The 22,256-nt window shown below is 44.5% G+C and overlaps 2 protein-coding genes across 2 annotated transcripts; one reads left to right on the forward strand and one right to left on the reverse strand.

Moving 5' to 3' along the window:
• The first annotated feature begins 540 nt into the window (after positions 1-540).
• On the forward strand, positions 541-13,415 carry rab10 (RAB10, member RAS oncogene family). The gene is made up of 6 exons (XM_040160278.2): positions 541-1,305; positions 5,582-5,642; positions 8,492-8,630; positions 9,886-9,975; positions 11,398-11,499; positions 12,367-13,415. The coding sequence occupies exons 1-6, from the start codon at positions 1,179-1,181 to the stop codon at positions 12,451-12,453; spliced, it is 606 nt and encodes a 201-aa protein (XP_040016212.1). The 5' UTR covers positions 541-1,178; the 3' UTR covers positions 12,454-13,415.
• Positions 13,416-13,988: 573 nt separating this feature from the next.
• Positions 13,989-22,044, reverse strand: lats1 (large tumor suppressor kinase 1). Its single transcript, XM_040160269.2, has 8 exons — positions 21,818-22,044; positions 20,792-21,216; positions 20,196-20,310; positions 18,407-19,842; positions 17,270-17,852; positions 16,197-16,379; positions 15,895-16,001; positions 13,989-15,815 (listed from the first exon to the last, which is right to left on the reverse strand). Exons 2-8 carry the CDS (start codon positions 21,119-21,121, stop codon positions 15,333-15,335), a joined length of 3,237 nt encoding a protein of 1,078 aa, XP_040016203.2. The 5' UTR covers positions 21,122-21,216; positions 21,818-22,044; the 3' UTR covers positions 13,989-15,332.
• Positions 22,045-22,256: the final 212 nt, after the last annotated feature.

Consider the following 22,256-nt stretch of genomic DNA (forward strand, 5'->3'; position numbering starts at 1 on the left):
TAGAAAGCAGGGCATGCGCAACATTCCTAAGGAGTGTCTTGAGAGTCAAACTACTCTGACAAACGGAAGAAGGAAAGAGCCACACAAACGCACACAAAGAGCCCACACTAAGGTTGTGTGTACATGCATACTCTCTCGGTGTGTTTTCAGTTATTAAAACACTTTAGGGGATATATATCCCCACAGTTCACAGTGCAGAGGATGTGGGAAACGCCCGTAACAAGCACAGAAGTATATATGACATCACTTTGCGTGACTCACAGCTGGGATAGTCACCGTATCAAATGCCAGCTTGCCATGAAAACTCAAACACACCCCGGTTAACAAAGATCCGCAAGAAACCGGTCGCCATATTGGATCATTAGAAGCGTTTTTGTTCTGTGAAGTGATGCGGGCGCTGAGCCTAAATGTCCGACCACTTTACGCAGAAACATTTGCCATTTCTGTCAATCTAAAAAACGCCTTTTACCTCTAGATGTGTGAGAAAATAGCCAATGATATTTGAGTATTTAAAAACATGACAGCGAGGTCAGCCAATCGGAGGCGTGTAATTTGACAGAGGGGGCGGGACAAAGGCGGGACTGTGGGCCTAGGGTGTCGCCGCGGAGGCTCCCATACGAAGGCGACGGCGGTCGTCTGTGTTTCGGTTGTAATCTCGCCAGAAAAAAAGCGGAATAACTCCGAATAGACAGTGAATTCAACAGACTTCCACGTTGAGATATTTTTCAAATTCTTCCTTGTCCAGCTTGTGGCAGGGCTCTGGAATGACGGGGTGTGCTGGGAATTTCAATTAGCTCGCCGTTAGTTTGAAGAAAGAGTGAGTCTGGGTAGAGAGAGAGAGCGAGGAGCCATTTTGTCCCGACTGTGTGGGAGAAAAGAAAGAGTGGAAAAGAGGAATCACACGAGATGAGATTCTATTTTTCGCTTTCTGCTCTAATGCTCTAAGGGGAGAAGCAGTCATTTGGAAAACAACTTCTCGGGCACGTTATTTTGGAGGTTTTTTTAGCCAACTAGCTTGCCAAGCTAATCAACACATCCCAGATCGTTAACTGTTTCACAGTCAAGAGGAGCGGGGCAGTTGGTCAGGCTGACAAAGGAGCCGGCTCTAGACTCTACTTACGCGTGCTAGGTATTCCGCTTTTTTGTATCTTTTCCGGGTCAACACAAGCTATTATTCAATGGCGAAGAAGACGTACGACTTGCTGTTCAAGCTGCTTCTGATCGGGGACTCGGGCGTGGGGAAGACCTGTGTGCTGTTCCGCTTCTCTGACGACGCCTTCAACACAACCTTCATCTCCACTATAGGTAAGCAGACCCGGGGACCGTGTCCTGGATCAAGTGTTGTTAGCTACAGGTGTTTCTGATCTTCAGGCTGAACCCCCGTCTGACAGCTGTGGGACGCGGTTGACTTTCTCCCGCAGCTGGAAACGGTAGGCAGGGCATATTTGGTTAGCTAGTATGCTATTAGCATGCACTGACGTTAGCTTCTCTCGAGGCCTCTCCGGGAAAGCTAACGTTACTTGTGAAACTTTATAGGTCAACGCAAGTTTCCACCGTTTCAAAGGACGATGTCAATAATATCGAAACATGACCTTTTGTTTCGGTTCAGCCTGCTGGCATCGGAAAGTATTCCCGGTTTAGGTGCAAGGGGAATCATGGCACTTGACCCAGTGGCTAGTGAGCTAACGAGGCTAGCACCGGGTGTCCGGACAGGGCCGGGCTGCTATTACAAAAAGCACTTCAGCCAAATCTCCTCCAGGGTTTAAATGGGTTTACATTTCATTTTCCTCCACGTAATACATTACACGTTAAAAGTAACTCATCTCTGGATCGTTGTTCAAAATGCTAAATGCCACACCAGTGAAGCCTTTAATAAGCACTTATTAACTAGTCACTGATTTTTACTGACGTAGATAAAGTAATAGTTTTTTTTTTTTTTTTTACAAATAGTTCTGGTAAAGTACACTGGTATTATTGGGGACATTTACTTGTGTCTAACGGAAAGTACTAGCCTCTGATCGTGGCTCTGTTTCAGTTCGTCATCTATTTGGTTTCTTTTCTATTGTCACTGTTACATCAATGTGGAAGCATGTTTTATGAAATGTATATCCCCTACTAACCACTACTGAGTAGTTGCAGTGGAGTAGAATATTTCCCTAAGAATTGATGTATAATAGAAAAATCAAGTTGCAGAATCTGCTCTTAAAAAGAAAAAATATAAATCCCTAAGTATTTCATTAAATGTACTTTAAACTTCCATAACTGCTCCTGAGACGATCATAAACAATCCATCATGGTGGGATCATTGGTTTCCCCCTTCTTTCCAACATCACGCTCACATGAGTCAAGGGCCAAACCATGTCAAATCCCTGCGTGGCCACCATGACGGCTCCGTTTACTCCTGTTGCCCAAGATCAGAGCTGAGTAATAGTCTAACATTACGTGCTTTGCGTAACCACATGAAGCTTTTATTTACCTTTTAATTTCAAGCCCAACTTTTTTGCGACTCTTTAAGAGTTGAAAACTTTGTCTTCACTGCATGTCTAAAGAAAACCACAATGTGTTCCAGGGTTCCCAGTGGCATCCAGTCCGGATTGAATATGATGAGGTTCAGCAATGTACAATAACTCTGTTTCAAAGCTGGCTGTCCCATCTTTTTTTTTGCGGTTTTATTGTTTTGTCAATACGCCAATAGGGGCTTTGTTGTATTACACTCAGGATTTAGTCCCAGCCTGCTGCCATATCAGACCTCTGCTATGTCAGCCAGGTCAAGAACGTGTGTGACGGTCAGTTGCAGTCAAGGACCAACCGTGACCTTTGCGCCGTGCCGTGGTGCTTTCGCTGCCGGGTTGAGTAGGAAGTCAATCATACCGACGCTTGTAGGTGGTTGAAGTAACTGCAGGTGCCTTTTCCCCTGAAAGTGTTCGAACAACACATACTATTAATCAAAACTGAATAAGCTCAAAGAGAACCCGTTCAACATCAAGGATAAAATGTATGACCGTTGAATTGATCAAGTGGGTATCCATAGCACATGCACATTGTCTTATCCAATGTTTCCACAAATGTTTGGTTGAGAAATAACTTGTGGCAAACTTGTATGTTTGTTTACAAGTCATTTTAACGTATTGAGTGTTTTGTTTTAAAAGGGGGCCACTCAAAGTGCCCCCCCCCCCCCCCCCATCTCAGTTTGTCTTAACAAATGGTGAGTTACTGGCACGATACTGACAAAAACAATCACAAAAGAAACATCATTGATCTCGTGACGGGATGTTAAGTAAAAAGCTTTCGATGGTTCCCTTTCGATAGCTGCAACCTTAAAAAGTACAACCCAGTCGTAAGCTTCTGTCTCGCCTTGTCTTTGTTCTACGTCTGTATTCAAAACAAAGCAGCCTACAACACGATGAGAAGTTAAGAATATGGTCGGCACACAATCCAGACCTGTAGGTGCCATGAAGCTCATTTTTGAAACAATATACAGTAATGTGAGAGTATATTGTGATCATAGCTATTTTCCCCCTGTTAATTCTTCTTTTCAGTACTTCATATTCTGCCCTGCAGTCAGATCATCTTGTGTTTTGATGTATAATTTGATCATTTTCATCATACATTTTCCTGCTGCTTGGTGAGCGATGATGATGTACTTTTGCTTTTCTTGCCATAAAATTAGTTTTGTTCATCTTTCTGCCCCAGTATTTTTTGGGCAACGATGATTGCTAATGTTTTGGCCCAATCGATTCACCAAACTACTTAAGCAAATGCATCATCGCGCACTAGGGCCGAAAGTACAAAATGTACACTCCAAAGTTTCTACAAAAGCCTCCCTCCTTGCTTTTAGAAAAGGCCTCAGACATTAATCAGTTACAGCCCGTGATGCCGGAACAGGACTTTGTGAAGAACCAGCAGAACCAGGACCTATGAAATAGGAGTCTGTTGGTCTTCTGACACAGTACTCATACCGTTGAAGACACCGATGCACAGCTGCTTCTCAAAATACCCCAACTGGGAACCCCCCCCCCGCCCTCACATGTCCTCATTCCCTAATCCCTCCTTCCCTCCCTGTATGTTTGAGGTTATGTGTATTAGGAGTGCTGAATATGCATGATGTTGCGATCTGAAATGTCTTTCAACGTTTCATACATTTTTCATGGGAGCTGGTGATGACCGCAGCGGAATTCATACTTGTGGAAGGAATGGGTCCTCTGGGATCGATACGAGAGAACAGACCATAAACTACACCATTTCTGTCAAAGATGTCCAATTCACGTGTCATTCTCTCAGGCTGGAATGTGCCCATTTTCCAAAGATCGGGCTAACGTTTGATTGCACAGTGCACATTTTTTCTTGACTCCATGAAAGTTGTCCTCCGCAGTGGAAAAAGGCTTTGGCATATTTGGTTAGCCAGTATGCTATTAGCGTGCACTGGCGTTAGCTTCTCTCCGCGCCTCTCTGGGAAAGCTGATGTCACTTGTGCAGCTTTATAGGTAAACGCTTTCCACCGTGTCAAATTACAACAATAATATCAAAACATGACCTTTTGTTTTGGTTCAGCCTGCTGACATCGGGAAGTATTCCCGGTTTAGGTGCAAGGGGAATCATTTCACTTCGTCCATGTAACACTGTATAGGTTAAAAGCAACTCGTCTCTGGATCTTTGTTCAAAATGCTAGGAGTAAAATGAAAAAATCCCCTCCAAGCTCAATTTCTGAGACACACCTTTCAGTAATAGTATCCAAGACAAAACAGTCTTTTACCCTTCGACAGAGTTATTAATATTTAAGTGTTTCTGTTGGATGTTTCAATGGAGGGGCATAGTGAGTTTAGTTTTATCTACAGAAATGTCCCTCTCCTCTTTGTCTCTCTCGTCCTAATCCACAATCATTTTTCTGGCCCTCCTCCCTTTCCCTGGGGAGTGCATTATATTTAGTGAGTCACACATTGGCAGAGCCAGTTCCATCATTATTCTGTGGCCCTGCTCCACCTAGAGCACAGCTGTGCACCACCCCCTGTTCTCTCCGCCCTGTCGGCCGGTCCGTGTCCAACGAACATTTTCATTTCCGTGTATGCACCCTCCTCGGCCCCCCCACACAACCCCAAGCTGTAAACCCAGGGGAAACCGTGGATGTGCATGATGTAATGTCTCTAAACCGCTGCTTTTAGGCAAAGGTTTCACACTACACAAGGTTCTAAACACATTCTGGGCTTCCCTGTGTTCAACTGATTTCTCTCAGTAACAGGAGGAGGGTTGTTTGTGTGTGTGTGTGTGTGTGTGTGTGTGTGTGTGTGTGTGTGTGTGTGTGTGTGTGTGTGTGTGTACCATTGTTATCCAGCTGCTGATCCCACAGCTGTGTGTTGATGGGCTCATGGTCTGGGCATGACATTGCCGAATTGGGAAGAGATCATGTTATCTTCTCTGTGATAGAAACATTTTTCTCCGTATTTCCCATTTCTGACTCTGTTGGCATCGCTGTCTAAGTCTGTAAAACCTAATTCATTCCAACGTAATTCATCTCTGTGCTAGTTCTTTATATGTTCTTGGTGGCAGTATACTGATGTGTTTTTCTTTTTTTGTTTTTCCCCAGGAATAGACTTCAAGATCAAAACTGTTGAATTACAAGGAAAGAAGATCAAACTACAGATCTGGTAAGTCAATACATTATCTTGTTCTTGTGACACGTGCACGCACGACAAACATGAAGCCAAATACTTCCTGATATGAACACTAAATATTTTGTGGAAATTGAATAATGAGCGTATTTGTCGTCGTCTTCACAAAGTAACTGCAATCAAAAAGCGTTGCTAGTGTAGTACCAATCACTTCTTATAGACACGTGAACGTGTAGCGGAGCCACAGCCTCTAATCCACCGCTGCTTTTTTTCACAGCTCGCTAGCTCGGCTAGCGGCGAATAGTTACGAACAAGTTATTTAGTGCTAGTTTAGCAGTGTTCATGTGTGTGTTCAAGATCTATTGTTTGGGGCGACGCGGTGACGCGCTGCTGTGAGAGTTGTTGCCGTCCTGCTGCAGACCACAGAGCATCTGCTTTGTTATTTCATTTCCTTCTTTAACTGTTGGTTGTACAAGCTAAAACAAAAACGCTGTTTTAACAAATTCTTGCAAACTTGGCTGCAAGCTGAGACGGAGCAGCTCCCCCTCCCTGTGGCAGCGTCCCTGCAGGCGGCGTTTCGCCTGACCGATGAACTTTACTCAGGAATCGTATTCACTTCTGTCAACATTTCAGCTCCATTTCTTGTACCACATTGAGTTTGTCGTTGCTCTGGTATTGATGCTCACGAGACAAACATTAAGCTTTTATATTTGAAATATTAAATTCTAATCCAATACAGAATTGAATGAGAACAAGACAACTAAAACTAATAAGCACACTGGTGGCAAAGTGGTATCCTCAGTGCGATGGTGAACATTGCAGCTCATATCGTCATGGTATGTTGTTTTCAGGACAACTGGGCTGAAAAATGCACTGACAATGAGACTCTTCTTTCGCTTCAGCCTCTCCCGTTTGTGCCTTGTTTCATAGTGAAACGTCTGTTTGACAAATGTCCCAGGAATAAATAGTTCTGGGCTAAAAAATGATACTCGCCCAAAAAGTTCACTAAATTAGCAGCGTGGCAGCTTTTCGGTTGTAGAAAAAAATACTTGTTTGTATCGCAGATTAGTGACAGTTTTACAATCATAATGTGGAAAAAGTTGTACTGCCCATCATAATGTGCTTAATATTCACTATAAATATGCAATCTGGAGATGAGCTAAATGCAATCACTGATTCCTGATAAAACCTTTCCAATGATAAATCAGCAGGAGGATTAGAGCTAGTTCAGCAGCTTTAACGTACAGAGGTTTCGTTTAGTTACATTATGGTCTGTTCATGCTCTGTTCACCAAACTATTGTGCTGGTGAAGCACTCGTCACAGACGAGAGGGGGGAGAGACGGAAAGACATAATACCACTAGTGGAAAAGTATTAACATCGTTTAATTAATAAATCACCAAACAACACTTTGTGTATAGTTAAATTCCTGCGTTCAAAATCGTACCTGATTTTAAAAGTATATTTCGGTAATACAGTCAAGAAAGTGTACTTAATGTGTAAAAGTACTCACTAAGCAATGAAATAAGTTAGGAGATGAATTATTATTGTTGTGTAGCATCACATTTGTACTTGAGTGCATTTGCTTAGTTGCATCGCTCATTAATACCATGCTGTAGCAAAAAAGGTTCCTCCGACACATAAACCGTGACCTTTTAATATGTCTTTGTTATTGAAGTGCTGCGTTAGGTATGAGAAATGATAAAACCACTTCCCTAAAAGTAGTACCTATAGATTAGTTCATCAGCTACCCGTCCCAGGCTGCCTAATAACTGCCACTCTGCAGAGCTTCTGCTGATGAAGCCGGTCTCCGGTTCGATTAAAACAAGGTCACCCTTTTGCTTAAAGTGCATCTTTGGTATTGCATTACTACATCCATTAAAGGCTCTGTACCTCTGACTTGTGCTTGTATATAATACCATATGTAAAAGTATTTATTTACATAATGACTTCTGACCTCTGTCTTCCTGTGCAGCCGCGTTTAGTCTGGATTAAATATTCACTATTTATCAAATTGATTTATCATGATTGAGCGGAGTAAGCGCCCAGCAGGCCAAGTAGAGACTGCACACTGGGAGCTAATGGGTCCGTGTATTCATCCGATTTGTCTCTTGCATACACATGGTTCTATTTTACTGCATACGTCTACTTTTATAAGAATAAAGCGCTCGCTAAACTCCCCCTTTTCTGCTTTCAAAAATCCAACTGCAACAGTTTAATATGAAACGTTCTCTGTGCGAGCCGCCTTGTGCATACAGATTAAAACTAGGGCTGTCAACAAAATCGCATTATCAATGCCATTAATGTGGCTGTGATTAAAGCAACAAAATGTACATTTGTTTACTTCCCGGGACCGGAAGTAAACCGGAAATGGCCGCTAGCTCAGTTACATCAAAATGGAGAGCTCTTTGCATTGGAAGTAAAATAAAAGAGAGGCGCGACATACAGCAGAGAATTGTGCAGAGGAATTACTCCATGTGTCAAACAGAAGAAGCTAGTCTAAGCTGCTAGGCTACTTCCGGCTGAACATCTAACGTTACCCTGTCAGTCTGCAGAGGACCACCACAGTGTCTCTAAAAGGCCGTGGTTTGAAAACGTTCTGGCTAAATGTGGGGAGATTGCACTTTAAACGCAGCGTGAAATGATGGCGAGTTGAGAGCATGAGGACCGCAGGAGGAGTCGCTAGTTCAACATGTTCCACCCGGTGGAATTCTGCCTCCAAGATGATCAAATGTGTGTAGTTTGTGTTTAAAATAACATTAATAATTAAACAACAGTGTCTAAAATACACACTTTCTAAAATGATTGCTCCATTACCTTTTTAAGATTCAGTCTTTAGAAGAAAAACAACATTTCATTAATCGCCGTGTGTCTTTGTGTGTGCAGGGACACAGCAGGCCAGGAACGGTTCCACACCATCACCACCTCCTACTACCGAGGCGCCATGGGCATCATGCTGGTCTACGACATCACCACCGCCAAGAGCTTCGAAAACATCAGCAAGTGGCTGCGCAACATTGACGAGGTAAAACACGGCCGCTCTCTCCGTGCAGCGTCCGTGCCGCGGTGTTGCTGGGGGAAACGCCCCCACAGATGTTGACAGAACGGTGTGTGTCAGCGCTCTTTCTCCTGTTGTCGTAGTGTAAGGGACTTGAATGCTTTGGAATGCAGCCACCGTTGCTAACTAGCTAGCCGGGTGGTGTAGCAAGAATGTAAGTTTCCATCTGACATCGGACAGAGAAGGGACGGAAGTAATTAAAGGTATAGAAAGATGAGTTGTTGAAACAGGGCTATTTTCTTAGCTGATTGTGACCTATTAGTGTTACTCTTTTGTAGTATTTTAATGCTTTACAACAAACTGAGTGCTGAAATAGAAAGCACGTCCTTCAGAATTATAATCAAGTTCTCTACTTACTGTTCACCCATTTGAGGGAGGAGCTCGGCATACAAAAGCATGCCAACACATTTCTTTTCTTTGTCCTTATCTTCTTTTTTTAATATCTTCACACTGATTATTCAATTGTGTGAGTAATCATGGGGTATCTGTGCCAGATTAAACACATCATATGATCTATCTTCATTATCTCTGGGTGCAGCAATAGGCTACAAAGTTATAACACATGATCAGTATAAAGGTGTTGTGTCTCTGGTTCAGACAGCCAAGCACACAAATGGTTTCACCCATTTGTTGTTGTTGCTGTGAACTCTCCACTTACAAACCCCAGCACATTTTAATATAAACCTTTTGGTTTCATAAATCGGCCAGTTTTAGTGTGTAAATGCAATTTTGAGCAGAGGCCTGAAAAACGAAAGGTTAAAGAGCTTTGCGTCCGGTCAGGGGAAGGAAACACAATGCATTCCCTGCTTACTGGGTACTCGGCCTGGCCCTTGTTTGAACCTTTCTTGTTCAGTATGTTTTCTGCTACCAACAGTGAGTACAGTTGTGTAATGGGGCCATTTTCCTTATTGTTTGACATTTTTCATACCAATGGATCCGTCATGACATAAAGAAAGATTCGTTCATTTTGCTGAACGAGATTCAAAGAACTGAGTCGGTAAAATGTCTTATATCTTACCACCCCCCCCGTCAACGAATGACTGGATAAAATCTCTGGGACAAAACCAGTTGAAAACCCCTGCCCTAGAGGGGTAATATCCTTCTCACCTTTTTCACCCTTGACCCGTTTTCACGCCTGACCTTTATTTGATGTTAAATTGTTTAATGTATAATTAAATATATATGTATAATAAGAAAACTGCTTTTTCTTTGACTTTTTCAGCATGCAAATGAGGACGTTGAGAGGATGCTGCTAGGCAACAAGTGTGACATGGAGGACAAGCGGGTCGTACCAAAGGCCAAGGGGGAGCAGGTGAGACAATGCAGCCCTCTGCAGCCACTAGCAGCCAGTCGTCCTCATTCTGCATTGGACTTGGACTTGTTGCCGTCACTTTGCCGATACATTTTCACTTCACGTACATGAATCTAGTAAAAGTAGTTAATTACATTCCAGATCCATCTCTTAATTTAAAAAAAAAACAACAGCAATCTAAAGTAGCTGAAGGAGCAGGATGGCTGAGACAGAAACGTGTCAGTTTTATTGAGAGCCAGCTAAATGACGACTGAAGCACGGCGTCCTCGTAGAACGTGTCTTTGTCTTCCCCACTGCGGTTAACAGCCCGGCTTGTGACGACGACTCAAACAACAGTTTCTTTTCTAAAAGGAATAGAAAAGAAAAGGGGAATACGTATGCTTACTATTAGAAAATGTGTTTGTACCCTCTCATATTAGAGGGACGCAGAGAAGACTTGTATATTGAATTAGAATTTTTTTTTCTCTAAAAAGCAGAGAACTGGACTCTGGGCCCTTGAGCAGGACAACCACACCAGTGGGACGCATAACACTGACAGTTGATCCCATTCATCCAAAGAAATATCTTTTTGTAGTAACTCCTGTAGAAAGGTTTTTTACTCTGAATGTCATTTTAAATGAATATGAGACTGATTTATTTTTGAGTCTCCAGAAAAATTCCACACCTGCATTGAACCTGCCTCAGAATCCGCGGTTCTCTTCAGGGTCTAAAGTTGCTGCATTCATACCTCAACAAAATTCTGCGTTGATTATCGGAATGCAAAAGTCCTGATAGTTGGTGAAACTGATGACACGGATGACGTGTTGCTGTGGCGATAGCTGAATGGGATGGATTTATTTTTAGGAAACGCTGACGATGGTCAAATATGGGGACAAATGACACATTTGTACCTTATTCAAGTCTGGTGGTAGACGTCAAAAAACGTTTTGGTCATTTGTATCTAAATCACCAAGACTTCAGTCATACGAAATCCAAAGAGTCACCTAGCAGCTCAATGACTAGAATACTAATTTACCTGCAATTCCACCGTGTCTAGACACACAAATAGGATTCATATTCTCTTGTGTTAAGGTGATCACTGGCTTCTCTTCCTGAAGGATGTTTAAATGTGAATGAATGTGTGCATTTGAATGAACAGTGTTTCTTTATAGGCATTCAAGGCAGATCGGCATTTTCCACTTATGTGAAAGCACTAATAGCTTGTGGGAAATGTTGCCGTATTTCCTTTTTATAGCTGGTGGGGGGCAGAAGAGGAGAAGCAGTGATGGTGAAGTGTGCGCTTGGGCTCTTTCTACCACGGCAAAGTGGCAGTGAAGAGTACAGTTATAGATCTGTTTACTCACACACACACCCCCCATGGAAGTGTGTGTGTGTGCTGAACTTCGACCCTCGCTCTGACCCGCTCTGCTCTCCTCTCCACAGATTGCGAAGGAGCATGGCATTAGGTTTTTTGAGACGAGTGCTAAAGCCAACATCAACATCGAGAAGGCTTTCCTCACGTTAGCAGAAGACATCCTCAGAAAGGTGCGTGTGTGTTCAGTCATTTCTGCAAGTGTTAACCTAAGATAAGTTTGTTCATCCCAAGGGACAAACCAAATACAAAGTGGACGATGCAAATATAAAAGTCTAAGATGAGTAAAGATTTCATAGCATTAGTCATTGGAGGTTATAATGGTATTAGTATAATAAATGATTACATTTATTTGTGTGTCTAACTCCCACACGTCTCTATTGCAAACAGTTTGTACAGAAAATATGAAAAATCAAGTTGAAATCTGAGCCGTGAGTGAAATGTTTGACTTTGGAGTGCTGGGAGACGTTTTATTCACAACTTCGGCCCAGTTTCATTAGAATGTGGAGCCTCGTCCCAGACGTTGTGTAAAGGTTCATCTATGACCGATAAGACTGTCCACACAGTCAAACACATAAAAGTGTGAGTCTGTGTGCGTGTCCTGGTCATAGTTTAGTGTCTGTTACACTGGACGACAGTAGATGTTCTGGTTTCCATGTTTCTGAGTTACTCGTCCTTCATCCCCTACTTGACGAACACTGTGTGGAGCAGTCAAAGGATTTCAAACCAAATAGTCTTATTTACAGAACGCTGTTTAAGGTACTCGGTCTAATTACACGCAGAGCAATTTATGGTAAGATGGAAGTAAACATTCAGCTACAACCAGGGACAACGCGGCTGAACCAAGGCAGCTTTACATAAATAAACAATCGTGCCCTTGGTCTCTATATATATCGAGCTGTAAACAAATTGTACATTTTAGTCACTTGTGGCTCGTTGAGGACACTGCAATGCTTAGATGACACACTGTGTATTCAGTATACACTTAAAACAGGAGAAAGTATTTGACAAGTTGTACATCTGTGTATTTTATTTGCCAGACACCTGTAAAAGAGCCCAACAGTGAAAACGTCGACATCAGCAGCGGAAGTGGAGTCACAGGCTGGAAGAGCAAGTGCTGCAGTTGAACAACTCTTCGGTTTCACTCATATGAACGCACACAAAACGAACGCCGACACACACACAGACACACATACGCACACAGACACATATTTCTCTTTTCTCTCTCTAACGGCTAACTCTCGCTCTCTAATATGTCTCATGAGTTTTCTTGCACACTGACACTCTTTATCACAATAAAACAATAAACACTCATCTTATCCCCCTCCTACACCATAATTCTCTACTCTCCGTCTGATGATCATTTTTATTTCTGATAAAAAGAGATATTCAGTCACGTTTTTTGTCATTTATTTTAAAAGTTGTTAAAAAAAAATTAAAAAATTAAAAAAGCGTGAAAAGACAAGCTCATACTTTTAATATTTCCTTTGCCTGAGGTCACCCACCCTTAACCCCACCCCACCCACGGAACTCGCACTCAGTCAGAGGAAATCTAAATAGAAGAAGAAAATCAAACAAAAAAAAAGGACAAATGTAGGATTAACATTTTGTACACTTAGTGGGGTTTCTGTTGTCTAACAGTATTGGGTCATTTACAATTTGTTACCAAGTGACAGAGGCGTGGCTAGCTCCTTTTTGTATGTGGGGTTTATTTTGTCCTGTGCCTTATATGGAAGACAGGGGCGGGGCCGTGTGGTGGGTGGAGCCACATCCACCCGATGAAAATTACTGTTTTCAAGCTGAACGCTAAAACTGAAGCAGAAGGTTTGAATTTCTCCTCCAGCCAAGAGAACGGCATTATACAGTTTGTCCTGTTTTTTGATGTTTTATTTTTATCTGTATGATTATTTTTACTTTTTTTCCCTATTTGGGCCTAGTTTTTTTTTCCTGCATGCAGATTTTTTTGGGTTGGAAGCGTTCTGTAACGTTGTGTAACGTCCACTGGGTAACTGTGGGCGGGAGGTACAGAAGTTCTTTGGAAATTCAAACAGTTTTGCAGATCCATTAAAAATAAGCTTGTTTAAGTTAACTTGTTTGTCCTCAATGATGTCATTTCATGTTTAAAAAACCCCCCAAACAGTTGTATTTAATAACGACTGATTGGTCTGTTCGATTTATGTATCCCAGTAAGCTAGAGGCATGGAACTGTCCTGCAAAAGAATATACCATCGTGTAAAATGTTAAAACAAATTCATATTCATGAAGTTTGAACTCTTTGTCATAATGTAACATGTCCACAAATACAACAAAATCAAAACGCGTATAGCATGTCGGAGAAAGTCCACATTTTAAAAGGATCACTTGTTGCTATACAATTACTTTAATATTGTTTTCATGTCAAAAAAGTAATTTAAAAAATGCTATTGTCCTAGCATGTCATGTAGTTCTAATATTGTACTAAAACAAAGTGAAAATGTAGCATTTAATTATTCGGGTTTGCAGTTTTTCTTGTTTCACATGAAACCCAGCTGAACGTGAGTGATTTGAACTTCTGGTCCAACTAAAGACATTTGGCTGAATCATTGTGGCAGATTAATCCAAACCATGGTCCAGTAGCCTGTAAAGTAATGAACAACACAACATGGTCGTTGTGTAAAACCGCTTTTGTTCTTTACATTCTTTATTTATCCCCTTCGTCATTGTACCAAACCTCCAAGAGCAACAATGTACACAAAATAAAATTCTCTCACATAAAGCCAGTGGTCACCATTAAGTCCTTAAACTACATTCAAAGAGCTTTTCCTAAAGCACAAGTACAGCGGGTTAAAAAAGTCAATATGTACGTCAGTCCAGTTGAAAATCATGACACTTTGCTGTAGGGATTCTAAAAAAAAGAAAATAAAACCATGACTTTTGAGCCTCTGTACACGAGTACTACGGGATCATGTGGTTAGGAGCCGAGAAGCAAGGCACTTCTTGCCGGTGGTGTAAAACTGCCACAAATAAAGATTTCAAAAGGCTTCAGATCTTTTTGAAACGTGGGAATTTGAAAATAGTCAAAAAAAAACAACGATTTAGTGCTTTGGTTGAAAGACGAGAATGAAGTCTTAATGGTGGTGAAAGAGGTTCCGTTAGACTTGTACCTATTCAGAGTGCTGTGATTTAGTGTTTGTGCTGAAAGTACTTTGTGAATGAGAAAGAAAAGCAGACAACATTAACAGAACGCAGCAGCAGTGGACACTGAAGAGGGCCCGCCCTAAGATTAGAAATAAAATAAAAATCAGCTGACAGGGCACGAGAAATATTTACATCGACTGTACGCAACTTCATTTATAAATACATTTTAAGTATAAATTAGAAAAACAAGTCCTACTGTAGTTCAATCAGGTGATGCTACTCTAATTTTAAAAATGCAACTGATTATTACCCCTCTTTATATTTGGTGAAAGATAATCACAAATCAATAAAAGGCACAGCAATGAAAATGTAGAGCAATTTATCCCTGCACATTTCTAGTAAACAAAACTAAATCCCCATTGCAACAGACATTTAAGTATAAATTAAGACACTAAATGGAATTTCAACAGACAAAAAAAGCCCACATTCAAACAGCATCTAGACTAGCATCACCAGGTACAATTCTCTTAAATAAATTAAGGCTTAAAAAGGGGAAGTCCTCAAAAGAGCACCCTGATTTATTTTTCCTCAGGCAGCAAACATAAATTAATAGCCACAGTTTAAGAAAAACCCCTTTCCTTCTTGCCGAGGGTTAATGTACCTTTGTGGTAAATATCAGAGCTGGGTAGGTTAGCATAACCTAAAGACTGGAAGCAGGGCCGAGCAACAAAGCCCCCCCAAACACCCCCCAGGGCCCAATGCGCTCACTGCAGCTACTTCTATCTATACACCACAGTAAAGAAGAGCAATGTTCCCCGAATCCCCCCCCGACTATTCCTTTCGTTTGTAGTGTGAACCAACAGCTCTGATAACGTCTCTCCTGCGACCGCTACACGTAGACCAGGTCCCTGCTGGCCTCCCCCGGGCCCTCGGGGGCCGCCTCGTCCCCGTCGTAGCCCCCGTACTCGATGGGCTTGGGGCAGCTGTAGGGGTGGCCGTTGTCGTCGAAGAAGCGGCGGAAGGTGAACTCGTAGAAGGCGTGCTCGGGGTGCTTGCCGTTGCGGAACCAGCCGTTGAGCGTGTCGTTGAGGTTGCCGTCGCCGTCGCCGCTGCGCAGCTTCTCCGGGTCCACGGGGTCAAAGTTGGAGGTGTCTGTGGAGTGGGCGATGGTGGGCACGTACGGCGCCGCCTGCTGCCGCAGGTCGCTGGAGAAGTCGGTGTCCTTGAAGAACGGGTGGGCCTTGATCTCGTCGACGCCGTCTTTGCCGAGGCGCTCCTCGGGGCTGCGGCACAGGTTGGCGATGAGGTCGGACGCCTCGGGGCTGAGCTTGGCCGGCGGCGGAATGTGCAGCATGTTCTTCCAGTTTATCACCTGGCGACGGGAGGCAGAGGCGACAGTGAGAGACGAGGCGGCGACGCAGCGCCTTTCAAATGGCGGGTGCCTCACGTACCTTCATCTGCGTCTCCAGGGGCGTGGTCGCCAAGAAGGGAGGCTGTCCCACCACCATTTCATACAAGATGACGCCGACGCTCCACCAATCACACAGCTGCGTGTATCCTGGGAGGAGACATAAAGTCACGGCATTTGTTTCACTACCGCAGCATTTATCTGCACAGATATTTGTGCGAATGCTTGACGTCTCACAGTTGGGTCTCAAAGCGTCTTTTCCTAAGAAGTGCTTCTCCGTATTTTAGTGAATCAAGACGGGACTACTTCTGGAATGAGGAAAGATGAAAGGAAATCCCACTGTACCCGTCCGGAGCAGCACCTCTGGCGCTATGTAGTTTGGCGTGCCGACCAGCGAGTGGGCCAGGCAGCGCTGGTGCTGCCGGGCCTTCCTCCTCTCCAGAGGCTTCAGGCGGTCCGTGCAGCGGCAGTTGGTGGCGTCTTCCCATTCCTTACTGAAGTCCATGCTGTCCTGCCTCACGTGGTCCCCTGACGAATGTACAGGTAAATAATTCATAATAAACAGTACTAATTGGTGGAGAACACATTTTAACTACATCATCAGGTATTTGTTAACGGTTTATAAGAATTTTATTACAGATGACATTTGTCATTTGATTGTCCCTTGTTGAATGGCTAATACACACTTAAGAATCTATAAACACTATTTAACTACAGAGTGCATCCAGGACTGGTTTCTGGTCCATCCATCTATGGAATAACTGTTGGGACAAGTAATGTGAAGAATTCCACTCAGGCTCTGGGAAATTGTGATGTCTGATAAATGACACAACCAACATGGCGCACGGAGTAGAGGGGGCGCAGCGGGAAACGCAGGGTTGGCGCTTTGAACCCTGGCAGCTCCCTGAGCAAGACACCCAACCACTAAAGCCTAGTTTATGCTTGTGCGTTTTCTGAGACGCAAGGACACGCAGACGCAAGAGCCTCTTGCGTGTCACTTGTGTGCTTTTTCACACCTCCCTGCGTGCGTCGACCCATTTTTCTATGTTTGCGTCAAAAGGATTGGTCTGTTAACTGTATCCTTTGCGGAGTCTCACATTTCCGTATTCATAGCCCGATACCGCCATTATTAAAACGAAGAATCAACCCGTCATTGGCAATAACGGCGCAATAAAGTCTATGATAAATAAATAAACAAACCAACAACTTCCACACACAAAGACGTGACTCTCTAGGTCGTCTTCGACCAAAACACGTTACTCGATTTGAAAATTGATGTCAATAATTGTTAGCGATAACAATGCGGTAATTACATTTGCTCTAATCAATATAATGAAGTAGACCATCATTTATTTTCTGTGGATTAGGGGACACATTTAACCTTTGCGGCGAGCGGATATTTGAAAAGTGACACCCACCACTCTGGTAATACTTTGAGTCGTGCGTCCAGCGGAAGCCGGTGCAGAGGCCGAAGTCCGTCAGCTTGATGTGTCCATCTCGGTCTATGAGGATGTTGTCGGGCTTGATGTCTCGGTGGATGAAGCCCATCTTGTGGACGCTTTCCACCGCGCACGTGAGCTCGGCGATGTAGAACTGAGCCAGCTCTTCTTTGAAGATGCCGAGCCGGATGAGGAGGCTCATCATGTCCCCTCCGGGAATGTACTCCATGACAAAGTACAGGTTGTCCCGGTCCTGGAACGAGTAGTAGAGACGCACCACCCACTCATTGTCCGCCTCGGCCAGGATGTCCCTCTCCGCCTTGACGTGGGCCACCTGGTTCCTCAGCAGCACGTCCTTCTTGCGGAGCGTCTTCATGGCGTACAGCGCTCCCGTGTCCTCCTTTCTGGCCAAGCATACCTCGCCGAAGGCTCCGATGCCCAGCGTCTTGATTCTTTTAAACATGGATTTATCCATCTTGGCTCGCTTTAGCCGGATGTAGTTAGACTCCTTCTGGCAGAGCATCATGCGCATCTGCTCTTGAGCTTCTGAAGACAATCCAACCTGAGCGCCGGACAGAAAGAGGGAATTTAGTGGCCTCACGTCATGAAAAAAATCACAAAATGATGCATAAACACATACTGTAGTATTGGTTAAAATTAAACTGGCATTGCGGTAATTTACTGACAAAGAGGGAAACCAGTGCAAACGACATATCATTATACAAACTTCTCTCGTGAGTAATTAATCACTTTAGTCCACATCAAGGGTGCATGAGCGGCCACAGGATGAGTGAGATGGAGTGACATGCGTTTTTCTTAAACCGCTAAGGCCGACATGCCGCACACTTAAAATACACAGACCCGTCTGTCGAGGACGGCTTACTTTGGTGACCGGCGTGTGCGGATTATTCTGCGTCACAGAGCAGCAGAGAAAACTTTACCTTTTTAGATCAGCTGTTAGCGACGGCAAGGAGAGAAAAAGAAGAGGAAGAACTGCTAAGAAACATTTACAACGGCATGAGAAGACATCACCTCAGAGGCGGAAGACAGCAGGTAACGTTTGTAGAGGGAAAGCCATTACTTGTGAAATGGAGCCACTCAGGACGACGTTCTCACCCTTTGCATTTCACTTTCCAGCTGCTTCCTCCTCCGAATCCTCATCTGATGGTTCTTCAGGATATTCTCCACGTGTTGCTCCATGAAGAACTTGAAGGCCTGGGGGGAGTAGAGTGCGACTCTCCCGGACTCCCCTCTCGGCTCTTCGTCTTTCTTGTTGCGGCGGACGGGAACGGGCGACGTGGTGATTTGCTTATTCTCTTTCTCTGTTGCGGCGACGCTCTCCACCGCCTTGTCCCGGGGGGCGTCGACGCTCTCCTCCTCGGCCGCTTCCTCTCGGCCCGGGCTGAGCTTATTGGCCCCGGGATCGTAGGCCGGGGGTCCCGGCGCAGCCTGCTGTTGGAGGAGATGCTTGGGATAGGGCGGAGGGGGGCCCTGGTAACTGGGGGCTTCTGCAACGACAGGAATCTGGGGTGCCGGAGCTGGGGGCTCTTGGTAAGCGGGCGCGGCGGGAGATGGCGGAGGATGCTGCATCCACGGAGGGTGCGTGGGAGCGACGGCGGTGTGCAACTCGGGCTTCTGGACACGCATGCTTTTGACCGGCTGCAGGATGGGGGCCTGCATGATGGCCGTGACTGTGGTGGCAGAAGGCTGGGAGCCCGACGGGTGGGCCGGTCTGCTGTTCAGCTGGTGGTTGTTGAAGGAATTTGAGCGCACCGGCATGTTGTGCTGCCACGATGGGGACAGATCCTGGTTCCCGGAGGAAGACTGAGGCTGGTTGGGGTTCAGAGGCGCCTGGGACCAGGACTGAGGAGGACCTATGTTATACATTTCCAGGTTGTGACTGTTCCGGCTGGGAACCATCATGGACTGAGGGATGTTCCCACCATTGAGGTACGAGGGGGAGGATGCAGGTCCTCCGGACTGCATCTGCTGGTCAGTGGGACTGTGCCGGCTGCTCTGGTTGAGTGGGTAAGGCGGAGGAGGCTGTCTACTGCCCCCCGCCATGTAATCGGGCTGAGGGGAGCCATTCTGAGACCAGCTGGAGGGGAAGGTGAACTTACTCACCCCAGAGCTTTGCATTATGATGGGCTGGTGGCCCACAGGCACTGGGCTGATCCCCCGTTGATTCTGAGGGGCTGACGACTGGTACCCATCAGCCCGGGCCCCCTGGGGTACCGGAGAGCTGCGCGGTAAAAGGTAATCTATGTTGCCAGAGTAGCGCTTGGTTGACGGGTTGCTGTCCCAGGATGGCGCCGTAGGCATGGCACCGCGGTTTGGTGGAGGCGTGACACTGCGCACCTGCGGCGGCAGCGGAGGATTGACTCTCTGGTTGTTGCCAGGGTGACCCTGTGGGAAGGCGGGCGGAGGTCCGGGGCTGTCTGAGCGGTACATCATTCCATCCATCATGAGAGGACCGTGTCGAGGCACCAGCGACTCCTTCGAACCTTTCCAGCTCGGCCTCCTCAGCACAGCCTGCTGGATATGAGAAGAGCCTACAGACATAAAAGAAAAACAATGGAGGTGAAGGGATGGAAATAAACCACAGCCTAATGTAGCCAAATACTTACACTAAGTTGATCTAAAACTAAACCTTGAACCTCGTTGATACCTACAAAATGTAATGCATGTCTTTTCTTGCGTGTGCCATTATAGTCACTATGAATCACAACATAAACCCGATTTCTTCCATTGTGTCATGCAATGACTCATTCTCTTTCTGTCAGCATGTATTGTCATTCATTTAACAAATCGAGATTCAAGATTGGACATCAAGATTGGATGAACGCACCTGGATGAAAAATGAAAGGGGAAACCAGGCATTTGGTCCCTGTGGACAGTAACGTACCTGCGGCTTTCAGAACTGTAGTGTTGGGGTTGGCAACAACCATCTGTTCCCACGCTGCGTCGTGGTAGCTCACCTTACCCATGTAGTCTATAACTGCCCCCATATTGCGACTTGGCTTAAAAAGGAATTTAAAGAAACAATTAATAACAAGCATTGTACGGAACTGTTTTTCTTTTTGCGTCAGCTCTGCATCTCTTCAAGATTCTCGTAAATGGACTAAAGGTGGACATAATTATATAAATATAAATCTACTAGCACATTCTTTCTCAAATTGATGGTGGTGGAAAAACATTTACCCCCCCCCCCCTCCCACCCCAACATTTAACTCATTGTTAGTTCCAACTGTAAATACCTCACAACATATCGTGACATGTCGTGTCTGACTTGCACACAGCGTGTCTAAATATGCTGCAACGGCCTCCTGGAGGAACTGCTCCTATTGTCACCTTCACAAACTGGTTGCATACTTTGCATTTCTTTAAATAATTCTCAGGCGCAGTAAGGGATTGTTCTCAATGATAATTCTCTACAGTCATGGTGAGAATGAAATTCCTCCACTATCCTGAAAAAAAAAAGAGGGACCGATCTCATCTCACCTCTTCAAACCCAGACATGTGTTGGTTCACCTCGGGGCCCGAGGTACTGGTCTCGTTGGCAAAAGGCTCCAGGGATTTGCGGATCTCTTGCAAGGCCTTGTGGTGATGGTTTTTACCGTTGACGGAGCGCCCTTGTTGCCTTGGGTCCTCAGAAACCATTTTCCCAGCACCTCCGACGTCCACTTTAGGTGGGTCCGAGGGTTTGGACAAGTTGCGCAGACTATTCCTTATTTCCTGCAGCATGTGTTGGCTGTTGCCGCTGTAGTTGCTGGTGGGAAACGTCTTGGGTCTCATCTGTCTGTATCCTTCGGGTTTCTCCCCTCTCTTCATGTAAGAGCATGTATGATGACGATGTGAGGGAGGAAGAGGATGTTGCTCGGTCCAGGGCAGCAGAGGTCTCTAACATCTGACTTCACATCTGCATGCTGCCGACAGAGATGGAAGTTACAATGCGAGACACATGTTATGTGTATCAAACACAACATAAGCAAACAGGATGTGATGCACATTCTTATGTGATGATTCTTATGAGGCAGACTGCTAAATTCAGTGGATCATATGAGCCAAAAACGTTTTGGTTAGTGTTTTGACGTTCCACTGTGAAATGAGGTTTGTGTTCAAAGCTTTGAGAAAAACAGCGCGCATCAGAAGAAAAAGTACTAACGTTATTATTTCACAAAGAGGTCACGTACACTTGCTATCGTAGTTAGCAGCTCAGGCTAACAGAACGTTACTTTCAAGCTAGAACTTTCCTCTCTCGTGTTGTAATAAATAATATTATTGTCGTTTGTCACATTCACCAAAATACCAACATCACATAGACACCCCTAAAACGAATGGCAAAATGGTGTTTTCCCCTTAAGTTAACGTTACACCAAGCGACGAAACAGTCCCTTCGCGGCCTGTGTGTTTAAGGCATCCATTTCTGCTAGGCTAGTTCAACAACAGGTTGCGCTAGCTAACGTTAGCTGCTAGCTCGGAACTCAACTGGCAACAGTTCGCTTGTTAGCTTGTCCAACAACTTACCCGCGTCGGGAAGGGCCGGCTTTTTTATTTTGACAGCAAACTAGATTTCCTTGACCTTTCACGGCGTCAATGGCGTGATTTTAACTTAAAATGTCCCTGTTATGCCGAGCTGGTTGGCCCTGGTATTGTTGAATTCCTGGGATGTCTGAATGACAAGTACAACAGGAAGAGGTTACAGAAAAACAGCCCACACTTCCGGTAGATTTCACAATAAAACGAGCAGAGTAACTCGTAAGTATAGATGTAAGAACTAAGCGATAATTATCAACAAAACACACACAAAACTGGCCTTTTAAAACCATCAACATTCGTGAAAATTCACCCATGTCACCCAGAGCTTTAATAAATTGACCGTCGTTAGTTCATCCTTCACTTTACTTGGAGTAAAGGGTAAAACTTACCAAAATTAAGCATGATCTACTGGGAAATGTATACTTTT

This window comes from Gasterosteus aculeatus, chromosome 18 (genome assembly GCF_964276395.1).
Source record: "Gasterosteus aculeatus chromosome 18, fGasAcu3.hap1.1, whole genome shotgun sequence".
NCBI lineage: Eukaryota > Metazoa > Chordata > Actinopteri > Perciformes > Gasterosteidae > Gasterosteus > Gasterosteus aculeatus.